Genomic DNA, 17,662 nt, shown 5'->3' on the forward strand with positions numbered 1-17,662 from the left:
AAAACTCATTTTAGTTTGGGACTAAAATTCAAAGTGTAATGCAAGAGCGAGAAATGATTGTTATTTTTTACTTTTCCTTAAATTGGTTAAGATTTAAACTTCTTTGTTACATGCTAAGGCAACTTTTATTTTGCTGTACATATTTTCAATCTTTCGGAGGATAGCTATTAGCATTTACACATTTGCAATGGTGTTTTATGTTGTGGTGTAGCATAAATCCAAATGGCAATGACCTGAACTTTTGTGATTTATAATTTTCAAGATAATGTTGTTTAATGCAATGTTTAAATTGCTAAAGTTTTTTTTTTTTGTTTTTTTATATGTGTGCAACTATTAGTGATAGATACATTTAGAATCACTTATATATTGTTTTTCAAATTGAGTTATCAGATTTACATTTTATTTTTGCTAAATATGTCAATCTGTGTATGACTTTATTGTTTCCTTACTTGGTTGAATTCTTAGACATCTTGAAGTTCATCATACATACATGAGCAATTTGCATTCAAATTATTTGAGATTGATTAGAATTGCTTATTCATTGTTTTTCAAATTGAAACTTTATTCTATATAAATTTTTTATGTTTTGTTTTTCAAATTGAGTTATAAGACTTACTTTTTATTACTTTCAAAAATATCAATTTATCTATAATTATTTTACAATTATTTTTATAAAAAGTTGCAGCCATTTCAAATGCTCTCTAAGTCAAAATATATGCTACCAAAATTTGAAAACACTTCATTATAATTTAATTGAAATGGTTGAATATAAACCGAAAAAAGAATTTCTACATGTTATAAAGTAAAAATTGAAAACTTACTTTTAATATATGTTATGTTGAAACAAAACTTCATTACAATTTAATTGGAAATTATTATTTATAGATTGCAATAAAAATTTATTAAAATCTTACATCTATATGAGCCTAGTTTGAGCATTATATTTGGACTCGAGTTAATGAGCCGAGCTTGAGTAGATTGTTAAAATAAAATTTAAAAAACAAGGAAGAAATAGTGGCAAAAAATTGTTTCAAATGAAGATTAAAAAAAGTACTATATAGTCATTATCATCCTGGGTCAACACATACTGTAATCCATCATTTTTAATATATTTAAAATATATAATAATAAAAAATGATATTTTGATCAAACTATTCATATATATGTTAAAAACGTCCAATCAAGTAATTTACATAGAAATTTAAAAACTCCCCTTGTTTGAACTGTTCTACCGCCTCTCTTATTTATTTATTGATTTGTTAACGTCATAAGCTAATTAATTCATAATTTTAAGCAAAGTGGAGAATTTATTTAACTTGCATCCAACCGATTTAATTCATATACCAATTTTATGAACTTCCCTTGTTAGAAATTTTCTATCACCTCATTTATTTATTAATATATCGATTAAGATGTTAAGCTAATTAATTCATAATTTTGAGCAAAGGTCAACGACATAGAAATTTTCCATTACTTCCTTGAGACTTCGTAATCTTTACCTCTTACTTCTCCTACTGTTCAGTTGTTCTGCTCTCTCTACCTCGATCATTGGTGCCATGGCGGAATGGTTTGTTGGTCCAATCATGGAAAAGATCGTCGACACTTGCTCTGATTACCTGGAAGAGCAAGTCGGATGGCAGACAGGCATGAAGAAGGAGCTGGAAAGCCTGCGAGAGAACCACCCCAAGATCCAAGCTGTCGTCTTTGCCGCTAACAAAGCACAAATCAGCGATCAGAACCCGGCTCTCAACAAATGGATCTGGCAGCTGCGAAATGCTATTGATGAGGCCGATGATGTGCTCGATGAGTTTGAGTACATGAAGCATAAAGAACAGCTCACCAAAAACACGGAAGAAACAAAGGTGCGTTCCGCCACCACGAGCTTCCTATTTGATTCTGCTTGCGAATATATTTATTTATTTATTTGATAATCTATTTCTAATTAATTTGACCAGAAACGAAAGGTCACAAGCTTCCTATTTGAAAGTGCTCGTAAAATTCTCAGAATTGGCGAACGTGGTCTCCAAAGGGATCCCAACTTGAACTTGAAGCGACTGGAGGAGGCTGTGCAGAAACTTGATAAAGTTTCGGCTGATGTTACTACTTTCCTTCATCTTTTAGACAGCGCGAAGCAGGAACACAAGGAGCAGGAGGTTGATTTCTACAAAACGCGTGAAACAGGATCTTTGCCTAAAAATGATCTAATCGGGCGGGGCAAGGATAAGGAGTCTGTTCTGCAGTGGTTGAAGAAGCCATCAAATGAGCATCGGGGAACTGATTTTTACAGAAACATTTCTCTTCTATCTATAGTGGGCCATGGTGGTATGGGGAAGACAACTCTTTTGCAACATATCTATGAAGATGAAATGACGAAGGAATTTGAATGTAAAATGTGGGTTTGTGTTTCCAACACTTTCGATGTGAAAAGAGTCATTGCAGATATGTTGGAATCTCTTAAAAAGAAGAAGCCTGATTTGGATTCACTTGATGCACTTCAAGGAAAACTTAAGAAGGTGGTGATGTCCAAAAGATTCTTACTGGTCCTTGATGACGTTTGGGAAGAGGAGGAATGGGATAAAAGCAAATGGGAGAATGTGCTCGCCCCTCTAGTTTCTGGAGGTTTTGGTAGTAAGATTCTGGTATCAAGTCGGACGGACTCAATTGCACTGATTTTTGCAAAGGTAATTAAAAAAAAGAAGGAAATAGTTAAATTAGACGGCCTAGAGGAAGATGAGTGTTTGCAGCTCCTCAACTCTCATGCATTTGCTGGTGTAGAGAACCCTAATGATTATGAAAATTTAGGAGTCATTACTCAAGATATAGTTAAAAAGCTTTTAGGATCTCCATTGGCAGCTAAAGTCATTGGTGGTATTCTGAATGACGACTTGGATGAAAGGCATTGGAGGACAGTTCTAGAAAGCAATTTATTGGATTAGAATTCTATCAATTCCATCTTAAGACTGAGCTATATAGTTTTGTCAAATCATCTACAAAATTGTTTTGCAGTTTGTTGTATGTTCCCAGAAGATCATTAGTTTGATAAAGACGATTTAGTCCGAATGTGGATTGCATTGGGTTTCATTCAGCCGTCTCAAGCAATGACTATGGAGGATATCGGAGGAAGGTATTTTGATGTTTTAGTCAAAAAAGCTTTATTTGACAAGGTTGCATATGGCTACAAGGTCGGATATTACTATAAGATGCATGATTTAATACATGAGTCAGCATCTAAATTTTTTGCACAGGAATGCGGTACACTTGTGGATGATGTAGTGTCATCTCTCAAAATTTCTGAGACTATTCGACACTTATCTGTTCAAATTACAAATCCAGACATCATAAAAATTATTGGGCAATTTAAGTATTTGCATTCTCTTATCTTGTTCTATAAAACTTCTAATCAGGATCTTTGCAATGCACTTATTGAAGTATTCAAAGCAACGAGAAGTCTACGCTTATTATACTTATCTGCTCCAAGCTGGGAAAACATGCGCTTATTATACGAATCTGCTCCATGCTTGAAAATGATATCTGAGGAGATTGGAAATTTGTTACATCTTCGATGCTTAAAGATTACTCTTCAGGATTTGATTAAGCTGCCAAGATCTCTAAGTAATCTTTATCACTTGCAATACATAAACTATGATCCCCCAACCATGCTAAGCCAAATTATAGTTGATTTTTTACCAAATGACATCAATAACCTTTCTAACTTGCGTTGCGTGAAATTTCCCATGAATTATAATTCATCGATATGTGGGGTTGGGAAGCTAAAGTCTCTTCAACAACTGAGTATGTTTGATCTTAGAAATGTGAGTGGTTATAGAATTGGGGAGCTGGAGAATATGAATGATCTTTGCAAATTAGGAATCAACTGCCTTGAAAATGTTAAAGATGCCGAGGAGGTTTGTAGTGCCAAATTATATGCCAAGAGGAGGCTCATAGATTTAACCTTATGTTGGAGTAACACTGATTCGAGGAACATCGATTTAGATGAGAACGTGCTCGACAACCTTCATCCACCAAAATGTTTAAGGAATCTGAGGATAGAGAGATACATGGGTGCAAGGTCTGCAATATGGATGAACAATGTTAATATGCTGTCCAATTTAAAGAAAATGGAGAAAATCGATTTGATGGATTGCTTGGAGTGTGAAACTCTTCCACCTTTTGGGCAACTTCCCTTCCTCAAGTCACTGTTACTTTGTAACATGCCGAAAGTAAAATGGCTCGAAAGTAAATTTAATGGGAATGATAAATACCGTTCCTTTCCATTGCTAGAGAAGTTAGATATTTGGGGATTAAAAGCATTAGAGGATTGGTTTGAGGCAGGAGTAGCTGCTGAAGATGGATGTTTGTTTCCATGCTTAATTCAACTGTTTCTACGTGACTGCCCGAAGTTGAAAGAGTTGCCCTCTTTGCCTTCTAAGCTCAAGAGGTTGGAGATACATGAAATTGGGTGGACGACTTTCAATTTTTGTAGCAATTCAAATCCTATTCCCCTTGAATCATTAGGAGTCCTGCACTGTCCAAACATTACATCGCTTCCTCTGGCTGATGAAATAGCAAGACTTGCAGCACTAAGATACTTGAAAATTATAAATTGCCCCAATCTGATCTCTATCGGAAGATATCCACAAGTGGAGACCACTAATAATTGTCATCTCATGCTCAGCGATCTCCTTACAAGTGATCCATCGGTGTTGCTAATGGAGCCATTGAGAAGTATCGCCTCCTTAAAAGAGCTGAATATTTGGAATAATGATGAGCTGGTTTCATTTCCAAATGAGGCGGAGCAGTGGTTTCTCAATGGCAGGTCTTCTCTTTCTGAGCTGCGATTTTTTAATCTCAAATCCTTAGAGTCTCTCCCATCCTCCTTTGAAAGCTTATCTTCACTTCAGAAACTATCTATTGGGCGCGTTCCTATGCTTCGGGAATTACCGAACCTTCCTCCCAATTTACAACATCTATCAATTTCGGGATGTCATCCAGAGTTGAAGGAGCCCTATGGAAAGGATGGAGGCTCCGATCGGCACAAGATTGCTCACATTCCGAATATCCATATACGTTAATGAAATTTTCAAAATACAAAATTAGCAAACTTCTTTCTTATTATCTTATTTGTTATATATATAGATGAAATGTGAAGAATGCATAATATTTTAGCATGAACCAGCTGTTTGTATCGCCTTGATGGATGTACTCAATTATATTTATGTATCACTTGGTGGTCCTTTTATATATGTAAATATATTTTTCTTTAAGCTAGATTCCTGATTTTGATCATTTACAATTGGAATCTAAGTTGTTGTTTTTTTTTTAATTTCTTATTGATTTCTCGAAATCAAATATTTTTTGAATTAAAATTATTTTGAGATAAGTATATTGTCAAATTAGGCTCTCATTGAATTCATTTAATATATAATCCAATTATGTAAAATAAGATTCTATGTATGCGCCCTTGGATTGCTGTTGCATATTCAGCTCCTGTTGCGGCTGCTACAGCTGTTTTCTTGATCTACCCTATTGGTCAAGGAAGTTTCTCTGATGGTATGCCTTTAGGAATATCTGGTACTTTCAACTTCATGATTGTATTCCAGGCAGAGCACAACATTCTTATGCATCCATTTCACATGTTAGGCGTAGCTGGTGTATTCGGCGGCTCTCTATTCAGTGCTATGCATGGTTCTTTGGTAACTTCTAGTTTAATCAGGGAAACCACTTAAAACGAGTATGCTAATTCAGGTTACAGACTATAAATGACCCCTCTTTGGAAGGCTACTACCCAGTTAGAACACTCCCGTAGCGTAGCTCATAGGTAGAAAAAAACTATCCATTCTGAACAAAACAACCTTCATTGAACTCTCCAGACGGAACACTGAGAAAACAGGAAAAAAAAAAAGCTTAACAAAAAGCAAAACAAAGACAAGAAATAAGTGAGAGAATCATCGGTGAAAAGTGAATGTCCATACGATGTCGGCACAAAGTAAAAACATATTCTTTGAAACTTATGCGAGAAAGAAAAGAACACCTCGCGTACGCTTTTCAACCTTTATACATATTGATTGAGTCCCATATTGGGGCGATATTAAGAAGAAAAAGATTCCAGAAAGACAGAAGATTGTCCCATATAAATAATTTCTTAAACTAACAAACTATAAAAAATAATAAACTAAAAAAAAATAAATTATCAAATAAAAAATTAATCATCAGTATCATTTTATCATTTTCTTAATAAAACATTTATTAAATAATAAAATTCAAGTATAACCATGCTATATTGATTCAATATCATCTTACTCACAATATAATTTTATCTAGAATAAAGCATTATATCAAAGTTTGGCTTACATTTAGATATCGTCTGATAATAATTTGTACAATATCATAATAGATATCATAGAAACAAATAACGGCTAACTATTAGATTCCTTAAATACGACCCACAAAAAAATGCACATACTACCATTCCCCCTACAACAATAGAATATTTTATCACACATAAAACATCGCACAAAGCCCCTATGCAATGTTTATTTAAAGAATTATGGTCTTCTGCAAACATCACACAAGTTATAAATAGTTTCAATTCTATAGACAGATTTATAAAGATATTGTTTTGATCTTCTTCAAACTCAAAAATCTTGTACAAAACTTGTTGCCTATTGTATGTATCCTTGGGCAAAAAGACTACATTTTTGGCCCGATGAGGGATATAAGGTTGTCCTAAAGCAATCCCTTGATTCTGTGGAGGATCCCATGGCTACAAACTTTTTTGATTTTTGAAGTGCCAAATAATAAATAATTCCTAAAGAGACACTTGCAAGAGATAAAAATGAACCTCTAGAGAAGGCCCCATGCTTTAAAACATGGCTCACAAAAAGCTAATGTCTAATCGAGAAATATCATTATGATTTATTATTAATCTGTCTATTGGGAGTAAGGATGTCACAAGTGTCCTCTAACCAATGGTTTCGCTGCCAAATGGCACCACACCATGAATTCAACCTTCAAATGGTGCTACAGGTAAATATTTATTACCAAGACCCTCTGAACCGAGTAGTTTTGTTGCAAAATGCATCATTATATTACGGTCATGGTCAACGCCCGTATGTTCCCCAATGACACTAAATCATTTAGATATGAATCAATAGGATATGCTAGATAGGGCACAAAGCCTTATGATATATAAGGTGAATTCAAAGTTGTCACATTAGACAAATATTCACCCCAGATTTACAAGGATTCTTTGAACGAAGCAACCCATGGTTGCCGACAAAAATCCTTCTATCAAGTTGTGTAAACTACCTCCTCTAACTAAGTAGACTAAGGAATACAATTGCCTAGGACGATAGAATCATAAGATCTTGATCGGGCTCACCATTAGCCCCCACCCAAATCCTCTTTAAGTACAAGATGGTCAAATTTTTAATTTTAAATATCAAATTTTCAAATACCAACCAATGTTGCTACTATACGACGGATACCACATATATCTAAGTATCTACTTGATGACTAGCCTTAATTGAAAGTTCTCTATCACATAATCGGGAGGGGTAATTAACTATATGGGCTTACTTCTACAGGGGGGAAATAGGGCAAAATCTTTAGATAATGTCTTATTTCAAACCCAAATAGCATTTTGAAAATTTACCTCGGAACTTAATTCGTTAAAACTCTCCCAAACACAGAGGAGGCTTGAGCACGAATTTTCAAAGCCCCCAATTTCATAGTATCATAACAAGAAAAGAGAATGTAAATATTTAAACTTTCCAATCTAAGTAGTTCAAATAGACAAGTGTTGAAAAGGCCCAAGAATTAAAAGAGGCAACTCTTCATCAACCATAACTTTGAGGCATACCTATGCAAAAATATTATGTGCTAACTCATGCAGTAAGTCATGCATCGTGTAGTATTCTTAATTATTTTAGCATTCTAAATCTTCAAACTTGTCAAAGAAACATTTTTTTAACTAAAATATCAAAATATCTTCCTCTTATATCCTCCATAGTCTCTCCTTGAATATGAGACGGCTGAGTGAATCCCAATGCAATCCAAATTTAGACTAAATCATCTTTATTGAACACATGATTTTGTGAAAATATTGAACAAAATGAAAAACAAATTTGTAGATGATTTGGCATACCTACTTTGCTTAGTATTAAGATGGAAAAGATATAATCAAACCCGTTCGCCTTCCTCCAATTGCAAGCCTTGCTCGACATCTCCTTTGCGCCAACGCCTCCGTCTGTGCCCTAGCTGAAGCCAAGCCTTCTCTCAGTCGTCCTCCTAGCTGTTAGCGACCTTAACCCAACATCCGCCTCTAGCTGGTCACCCCGTTTGACTTCGACTATACCCAACCTCTCGACGTCAGCTATGCCTCCTCCGGCCGACTTCAGCACGTCATCTTCAGCTTCCTCGACAACCCTTGTCATTGATTGACCCGTCATTAGGTGAAGAGGAGGCACTATGTTTAGGGTTTCTTGGCTCTATGCATGGCATATGGTGTTCAGTATTTCTTCTTCCCTAATCCTTTGATTTCCTACCATTTTCTGCTGTATGGCTGCAAATCGGCTTGGGGATCCTGAGTTTTTGGATGGCAAGACAAAGTCGAAATCATTTCGTGATGATTTATCTAGTGATTTGCCTGGTTTTCCACAGCTCAAAGTTTCTTCTCATCGCAGTTTGCCTGCTAAAATCATTTCGGATGAGGAATTATTGTCTCTTGCCATGCCTTTTGAGTTTGTGTTGGAAGGTAAATTTTCGGGCCGTCGCTCGCCTGTGGATTTTATTCAAAAATTCTTCTTTAATTTGAAGCTGTGTGGTGCATTTTCAGTTACTGTCTTGAATCTTAAAAATGTGTCGATCAAGCTAGATAATGACCTAGATTACGGTAGGATTTTCTCTCGTCGATCGTATTTCATCGCTAACTGTTTCATGAAGTTGTTTAAGTGGTCGCCCCTCTTTGACATTAATGTTGAGTCGCCTATTATGTTCGTGTGGGTCTCTTTTCCCAGTTTGCATCCTCATAATTTTTAAACTCGTATTCTTCATGGTTTGGGCTCTATGTTTGGTAGGCCTTTGCATGTTGACAATGCCACTTCGAACGACACTCGACCGTCTGTTGCTCCAATTCTTGTGGAACTAGATGTCACGAAACATTATGCTTCCCAGGTGTGGCTTGGCTCTAAATCTAAGGGATACATCCAAAATATTGAAATGGAGGTTTTCCCATTGTATTGCTCTCATTGTAAAATGTTGGGTCATTCTAAAGAGTTTTATCCTATTTTATTCTGTAAGAAGGATGTGCATCCCTCTGTTCCTGAGGTGGTCGTCATGGAGGTGGCTGATAATCTTGTTAATGGTTTGATTGAGGTGGCACTTAATGAGGGGGTAGCTGGTAATGATATTACTCTTGACAATGATACTACAGTTGTTGTGTCTCCTTTGCTTAATGAAGTGGGTCTTGTTATTGAGAATGTTGTAGAGTTAGGTGATGGTGTTCCACACTGTGATGATGTTTTAGTTTCGCCTACTACTGTCCTTCAGTCAAGTGCATGTGTTGTGTGTTGAATGCTCCTAATGAGTCTGGTGAGGGTTTGTATGACTTGGCTGCTCCTATTGTTGAGGAAGTGGAGGCGGATGATGGTGTGATTCAGATGGATGGGTGCCTTGGTTCACCAGGGGTTGTGGATGTCCCTAGTGTTGTGGTTGTTGTTCCTCCCCTCCAGGGATCTGCGATGGTTGCTGGCAATATTTCTATTAATCATTTGGATGCTTTGGCCAGGATTCCCTCTGTTGGGGGGAGTGATGGTGATGCTTTGGCTGATGTTCCTGTGGGGCTTATTTTGCCTAATGTTTTTAAGTCAAGGATTTTGTCGTGAGCAGGGGAGTCCTGTTTGAGAAAAAATGATTGGTTGGATGACTCAATAGATTATTCATGCGATTTGGATTATGAATTGAAGGATTAAGTTGGGGCCTTATGAGGCTCGTATGGTTTGGATATCTCTAGGGCTTTGGGTCCCCCTTTCTCTCATGGTGGAAAACGGCGTCATTGCAAATCTAGTAGATAGGTTTTCTCCTTATTCTTTTAATTTTGCTTGCCGGGATGTATCTCTATTATCCCTTGCTGCTCTCGGGATTTTTGTTTTGGGCTGGTTTGGAGTTCGGTTGCTTGACTTCCATGCCTGTCACTTTATGTTTTTGGTATTGGATGATGATGAAGCAATTCTTATGCTTGCCCCGTGGATGGTCAGGCTTGGTTGCAACCTTTGTGGTCTTTTGGTCTTTGATTTTGATAATTCTTATATTTGACTCTTTTTCCTCCTTGGATGGCCCTCGCTTGGCAACTAGGTGGCGGCATGAGTCCAGCTTCTTCTGAATTTTTTCTTTTCATTGTCGAGGTCTGGTTGTCCGACCTGTCATGAATTGGTCTTTCTTCTATTTGTTTCTTTCTTATATATAGCCTTTCTTCTTTAGGCTGTTGTTGTAATATTTCCCTTGTTTAATAAAATTTTCTTTGACAAAAAAAAGACATAATTCTAACCCAATATTGTAGTACTTAAAATTGCTTCTAGAACTGTCATCACTCACCTTTCAGCCAACTTAAAATTTAGAACATCAGCAATGACCTTTGCTGCCAATGGAGATCTTAACAGAATTTTAACTCTCTATCCAACAATGGCTCTTAATTTTTTTTTATCATTAGGACTCTCTACATCGTCAAATGCATGAGAGTTGAGAAGCTGCAAACACACATCCTCCTCGGGCCCTCTAATCTTAAAATTTCTTCTTTTTAATGACCTTTGCAATCACCATTGCAATTGAGTCTATTCGAGTTGTTATTAAAATTCTACTACAAAAATTCCCATAAGCCCGAGGGGCGAGGACATTCTCCAATTGGGTGGAAGACTTTGAATTGTTGTGGCATTTCAAAATCTATTCTCAGTGAAATATTAGATGCCGTTGGCTGTCAAAACATCACCTCTCTCCGTCAGCTAATGAAATAGCAAGGACTTGCAGCACTAAGATAATTGATGATTAAAAATTGCCCCAATCTGAACTCTCTCGGAAGACATGGAGAAGTGCAAATCACTAATAATTGCCATCTCATACTCAGCGATCTCAGTATAAGTGCTCTATTGGTGTTGCTAATGGAATCGGTTCCTTCAAAAAAGCTGAGAATTGTGGAGAATGATGAGTTGGTTTCATTTCCAAATGAGGTAGAGCAGCGGTTTCTGAAAGTTAGCACTTCTCTTTGTGAGCTGAATTTTGAATGGCTTAAATCCTTACAGTCTATCCCTTCTTCCTTGGAAAGCTTATCTTCACTTTAGAATCTATCTATTTATGAAATTCCTAAAGTTCGGGAATTACCAATCCTTCCTCTTTGAAATTTCTAACAATCGAGAAATCCAGAGTTAAATGAGCGCTACCAATTGGTTGAAGGCTCTGATTGGTACAAGAATGCTCACATTCCTTATGTCGATAATTCTACCGATTTGGATCAACTGCTTCAATTAATTTTCAAAATTTGTAGTAGAAATAAAATATTATAAGCGAATTTCTTTCTTCTTATGTCATTTTCAAGGTTTTTCATGTTCTATTGTTTGACTCAAATATATTGTTCAGTATCCTCTTGCTTTTGTTGTGAATCTCTATGATTTAAGCGAAATTTTTGTTTCAGCTACATCTATTGTTTATGTGGGGTTCTGTTTCGGTTTAGTAAATGTCTCAGATTTTTTCTGTGGCACTGTCGGCAGACCAACTTATCTCCAGGAACATTCCTTCACCCTTTGTCATTTTTGTAATTATAATCCTGAAATTGCTTCTCACTTGTTTTTTAGTGTGATTTCTCTTTTAGCATTTTGAAAGCTCTTTTTTCTAGAGCTGTTATTATTATTATTATTTTAATCAAAAAACAAATTTTATTCTAAAAGAAAAGGACATACCACCAAAGGTTAATAAAAGCCAAAATGGAAAGACACAAAGTTGAAAGAAAGCTACATTCCCCATTTCTTTTCATTCTTTATGTTAGAGGCATTCCCCATTTCATTCCATTTTCAAAAATAGAGATACAAAAAATGAAAAATTACAAATAAGAGGTATAAGCCGCACGAGCCACCACAAAAAAAGGAGCAAAGCTCGCTAAAAAATAATCAAAAGATTGCAATAAATAGAATTAGACAAGAATAAACTAAGACGAAGGAAAAACTTAGCTCCAAGTAGCACCTGAGCAAAAAGAGAAGCAAAAAATGTTAGAGAAGAAAAGCTTGGACTCGGATATCAAAAAGATCATCAGTATAATAGTCCACAAAAAGGGGCAAAACTCCCCTGGTTGCTAGACGGAAGTCCAGCCATCCAAAGGGGAGAAGTCTGGGGTTCACAATCATCATCGTCCAAGACAGCAGGACACCCCAGACAAATACAAGGAGAACACCAGCGGCACAACAGCACATAATCAGAGAAAAGAATGAGTCAACCAGAGGGAAAAAATAAATAAATAAATAAATAAAGAGGCAACCAGAGGGAATAGCCAATTTTGAAGAAGTCATATAATCCCCATATCCATTAGAAATTTGTCATTTTTCCATCTAGAAAGCATGAAGCTTACTGCTTTCTTAATCAAAAATCGAATCAAAGAGTAACTTTGAATATGGGATCCAAAGTTCCTCTCATTTCTCTCCCTCCACGCATGATAGATAGTGCAACAAGCAATAAGGCAGTAGAGGTTCTTATAATCAGCCACCGGACAAGTCATATCAGATATAAGTTCGAAAATCTGAAAAATATTAGGCCTCATGAAATGGTTTTTAAGCCCAGGAATAAGCTCGCTGATCACAGCAAAAGAGTAGTCACATTCAAAGAAAATTTGCGAACATCTTTTTTGACATTTTAGGCAGAGAGAGCAAACACCATTAACAACAATATTCCTTCTATAAGAACATCAGGCAGTTTTTAGGCCCTCGCGTATGTCCATCCAAGTGAAAACAGAGTATCACAGACATAATGCTTGTGCCAAACATCAATGCCAATTACAAATGGCTTCTGCACAATAAAAGTTCCATAAATAATCCTTGAAGGAGACAGAATCCGATTTGTTCCAACTTATGCAACAGGAGGAATCATCATGCATGGGAATAGAAGCATGAGATAATTTTGTAAAAAATTTTGCAAAGTGAAATAGGTCTTAAATCAGATAGGCTGGAAGCATGAGTTGCTTTAAGAATTAAAGCAATTGCAATGTCTTTTGCTCTCCTGGTAAGAAAACCGTTTAAAAAGAAAGAGTTAACAGCTTTGCACACAACAGGATCAATCAACAAGCAACGTTTTTTATAAAAATCAAAATTAAAGCCATCAGGACCCGGTGAGGAGATAGAAGATCTAGAAAAACAGCTGTTTTAATTTCTTCTTCACTAACCAGAGATAGAAGAGTATCAACCAGATAAGACAATAGGGTTTCACCAGCAGGGAAGGGGCTGGTATCAGGGTTGATGTTGCCAGTTGAGTTGTAGAGGTTCATAAAGTGTTGAATAATAGAATTAATGGCATCATAGTAGTTAAGAGTTAGAGACAGTCAAAACATCAATGATAAAATTTCTATTTTGATTGCTCCATATTTTAATCCTCGAATACATAAAATTGAGGTTATCCCCCCGGGATAACTATCTAGGCATCTAGCTTTGGCCCGTTGGATAATCCAAGAAGACCAGTCAGCAGCAAATTCAGAAATTTGAGAATTAATCAGTTTGAGATTAGCATTTAAAGTGGTGTTCAAAGAATCAGCCTCAAGTTGCAAAAAGCAAGCCCGTTATTTTTCTTGTAAATTAGAGTAGGAAACTGAGAGAGAGTCAGCAGGAGCCCAATGTTTAGATTTAATGATATCCTTCAACTTATCCAACTTCTCATAGAAATCAACAATAAGATTCCCAGCTTGTGGCATATCTGCAGCAGTTAAAGTCTCAAAGAACCACCCAAGGAAGGAAAGCAGGTAAAGAGATGGCTCTGATATAATCCCATAACTTAACAAGCTCATATTGCAAGTTAGGGGCATAGATGACAAAGAGCTGAAAAGAAGTCCCACATATCATTTGATCATAAACAAAAAGGGGTCAAAATTGATTCTAGCTTTATTGCATTTGATACAAGTATGGCTCAGATCCAAAAGCTCAAAATTGTCAAAGCTTTCTTCATTCTCAAAAATAGAGTGGGTCATGCAAAACCAAGGATCAGAGAGAGTAGAGGTATGAATTCTATTCTCTAATATACAAAGAATATCAAAACTAGCATTGCTAACCAAATTCTTACAACATAGAACCTTGTATGGGCTATTAAAAGCACAAATGTTCTAGGCTGCAATGGAAGGGGTAATCAATGAGATTTAGAGGCAGGGGAACATTTAGAAATTAAAGGGCTTAGAGGAAGATGAGTGTTTGCAGCTCCACAACTCTCATGCATTTGCTGATGTAGAGAACCCTAAAGATTATAAAAAAAATTTAACATGCATTGCAACAGAGATAGTTAAAAAGCTTTCAAGATCTCCACTGGCAACAAAGATCCTCGGTGGCGTTCCGAATTCTAGCTTGGATGAACGACATTGTACAAAAGTTTTAAATAGTGATTTTAAAAGTGCAGAATTGGGTCGAGATAGCATCTATCCCATTTTAAGATTGAGTTATATGTTCCTCCCAAAACATCTACAAATTGTTTCGCATTTTGTTGATATTCCCACAAGACTTAGAGGAAGATGATTGTTTGCAGCTCCTCAACGCTCATGCATTTGTTGGTGTAGAGAACCCCCCTGATGATCATAAGAAATTGAGAGCCATTGCTGGAGAGAGAGTTAAAAAACTTTTAGGATCTCCATTGGCAGCTAAAGTCATTGGTGGTGTTCTGAAGGACAACTTGGATGAAAGGCATTGGAGGACAGTTCTAGAAAGCAATTTATTGGGTCAAAATTCTATCAATTTCATCTTAAGACTGAGCTATCTAGTTCTGCCAAATCATCTTCAAAATTGTTTTGCATTTGTTGTATGTTCCCACAAGATCGTATGTTTGATAAAGATGATTTAGTCCGAATGTGGATTGCATTGGGTTTTATTCAGCCACCTCATGATCAAGAAGGGACCATGGAGAATAGAGGAGAAAAGTATTTTAATGTTTTGGTTCAAACCTCCAATCTAGAGAAAATCAAATTGACATTTTGAAACTCTTCCACCTTTTGGGCAACTTCCCTTACTCAAGTATCTAAAACTTTCTAACATGCCGAAAGTAAAATGGCTCGAAAATAAATTTCCGGGGAATGATAAGTACCGTGTCTTTCCATTGCTAGAGGTGCTACATGTCGATAGTTTAAAAGCATTAGAAGATTTGTTTGAGGCAGGAGTAGTTGCTGAAGATGGATGTTTGTTCCTGGCTTAATTGAACTGGTGCTAAAAAAGACTGCCCGAAGTTGAAAGAGTTGCCCTCTTTGCCTTTTAAGCTCAAGAGCTTGAAGATAAAAAACATTGGGTGGAAGACTTTGAATTATTGCAGGGAGCTGTTTAGCAACAGGATTTATGCAGGATTTGAGCAGGATTTATGCTAAATCCTGCCAAACAAGATTAAAGCAGCCGGCAGATCTCATGGAGAAATGAATCCTCCGTTTCCCTCCTTTTTCCGTAAATTCTGGATTTACTAAATCCTGGAGTTTGGCGGATTTATGGGATTTGGCTGAAGAAGCGCGCGAAAGTCAGAAAGAAAGTACCTTCACAGCGAGCGAGCTCCTGTGGCTACGTTCGATTCAACAGCAAGAACGGCGAACTTCTGCGACTTCCGAGTCGACAGGAAGGAACCTAAATGAATAAAGCGAAGAAGGCTTTAACGAATCCTTCAAAACCCTACCTCACATTGGAACGAAGAACGCGGGAGAGTATAAGGCTTCGTTTGTTTTTTTGTGCTTTTGTAAAACACAGTTTTAAAAAACATTAGTTCAGAAAATGGAGTTTTCTAACGGAGAATGACACGTGGAGTGGACATGTGGATATTCAATTGGATTTATTTTTTATTTTATATATTCAAAGTGTCCACAAAACTTCAAGCCAAGCAGAACAGAAACGAGTCAAAAGCGCAGTAAAAGGGTAGTTAAAATGCAGTTAAAAATCACAACAAAAGCGTAATTAAAGCACGAGCATCGCAAACGCTGTAAAAAAGCACAACAAAGTTGAACTGCACTTGTCAAAATTTAAGTGAATGTCCGGACGTATCTCTACTTTTGAACTCCTCGAAAGATGAATGGTTGCTTGGTTTGTTTTTCATTTTCTTACCTACTTTGGTTAATGTCGGATTATTACTGCTACAAAGATTTGTGATATTGACTTTAGTGTGTTGAGATTCGTTCACTATGAATTAGGTTGTTAAACCTAAGCTTATGTCTCAAGGCTATCCAAGAGGCGGGGTGAATTGGTATATTTTTTTTTTTAAAAAAAATTATCCCTCTTGAGTATGTTGAACCGAAACTAAATTTAGATGAATTTTTAGAAAAAGTTTTTCAACCACAATATTTTTTTTTAACAAAAATAAAATGCAGAAAATAAAAAGCAGTAAAAAAAAGACACAAGATTTATAGTGGTTTGGTCTAAACCAGACCTACATCCACTTCTCGGAGGCACCCTCCAAGTATTGCACTAATACAAATAGTGTCTCTCCTTTTGCACCCACAGCAAGACGGAGAAGCCTTTACAAACACTCTTTTACCACTACTCGGTGCGGCAGAGAACCGTCGTCCTTTTACACTATCCCAAGTGTTGGCAGAGAACCGTCGTCCTTTTACACTATCCCTAGTGTTGGTAGAGAACCTTCCATCCTTTCATACTCAAAAGGTGTGGGCAGAGAACCCGCAGCTGTTTACACTCTCCAAGTGTCGGCAGAGAACCGGATCTCCTTGATAGATCTTCTCACAAAAATTCTAAAAGTAAAGAAGAAAAGAGTGAAGTAATCCCAAATCATAAGTAGAGATTCTTACCTTTGAACACCAAGCGAAGCCTTCACACTTCAGTGGCAGGAATCCTCCTTTGAATGCTCTCTCACACTCTCTCCTTGACTCTTCTTTCAATAGACACGAAGATGAAATGGCAAAAAGATTGGGTGGCAGTCTAAATTGGATTATATAAAGGAGAGACAAGAAAAGTCGTCCAAAACTACAAATTTTTCAAGTCAACACGAAATGAATCGTCCCGTACGATCGTGGATCATCCTGGACGATTTTACTTAAAGTGTCGGAAACGATCCTCATGTATATTGGTACGAACTATGTTCGTACACGATCATCGTCCCGTACGAATTAGGTTCGTCCGGTACGATCAGTTATACCATAGGTTGGTTCCCAAATAACTGCATGGACGTAACTAATTTTGGTAAGTCAGTTCACATCGTTCTGGGACGAACAGGACTTCATCTGGACGAAAATTTTACATAGAAGAAATCGTCCTGGCACAATAATGAACTTCGTCTGAATGAAATTTTTTCAGAGAAGAATTCGTCCTGGGACGATTTGTATTTCATCTGGACGAAATTTTACAGAGAAGAAATCGTCCTGGCACGATTATAGATTTCGTTTGAACGAAATTTTTACAGAGGCTAACTCGTCCTGGGACGAAAATAATTTCGTCCTGGACGATCAGGACTT

At 36.7% G+C, this 17,662-nt stretch overlaps 2 protein-coding genes across 2 annotated transcripts; both read left to right on the forward strand.

The window, feature by feature from the left end:
• The first annotated feature begins 1,512 nt into the window (after positions 1–1,512).
• Positions 1,513–3,162, forward strand: LOC110103617 (disease resistance protein RGA2-like). Its single transcript, XM_020832407.2, has 2 exons — positions 1,513–1,862; positions 1,956–3,162. The coding sequence occupies exons 1-2, from the start codon at positions 1,557–1,559 to the stop codon at positions 2,934–2,936; spliced, it is 1,287 nt and encodes a 428-aa protein (XP_020688066.1). The 5' UTR covers positions 1,513–1,556; the 3' UTR covers positions 2,937–3,162.
• Positions 3,060–5,072, forward strand: LOC110103618 (putative disease resistance protein RGA4). The gene has a single exon (XM_020832408.1). The coding sequence runs from the start codon at positions 3,060–3,062 to the stop codon at positions 5,070–5,072; it is 2,013 nt and encodes a 670-aa protein (XP_020688067.1).
• The last annotated feature ends 12,590 nt before the right edge of the window (positions 5,073–17,662 follow it).

The sequence above is a fragment of the Dendrobium catenatum genome, unplaced genomic scaffold, assembly GCF_001605985.2.
Source record: "Dendrobium catenatum unplaced genomic scaffold, ASM160598v2 original_scaffold_180091, whole genome shotgun sequence".
In the NCBI taxonomy this organism is placed as follows: Eukaryota; Viridiplantae; Streptophyta; class Magnoliopsida; order Asparagales; family Orchidaceae; genus Dendrobium; species Dendrobium catenatum.

What these genes read in the sequence shown, in the direction of transcription:
- LOC110103617 (XM_020832407.2), top strand. Translation starts at nt 1,557, where the DNA reads ATGGCGGAATGGTTTGTTGGTCCAATCATGGAAAAGATCGTCGACACT. An exon ending in AAAACACGGAAGAAACAAAG is followed by an intron (nt 1,863 to 1,955) that starts GTGCGTTCCGCC and finishes TAATTTGACCAG; the next exon opens with AAACGAAAGGTCACAAGCTT.
- LOC110103618 (XM_020832408.1), top strand. Translation starts at nt 3,060, where the DNA reads ATGTGGATTGCATTGGGTTTCATTCAGCCGTCTCAAGCAATGACTATG.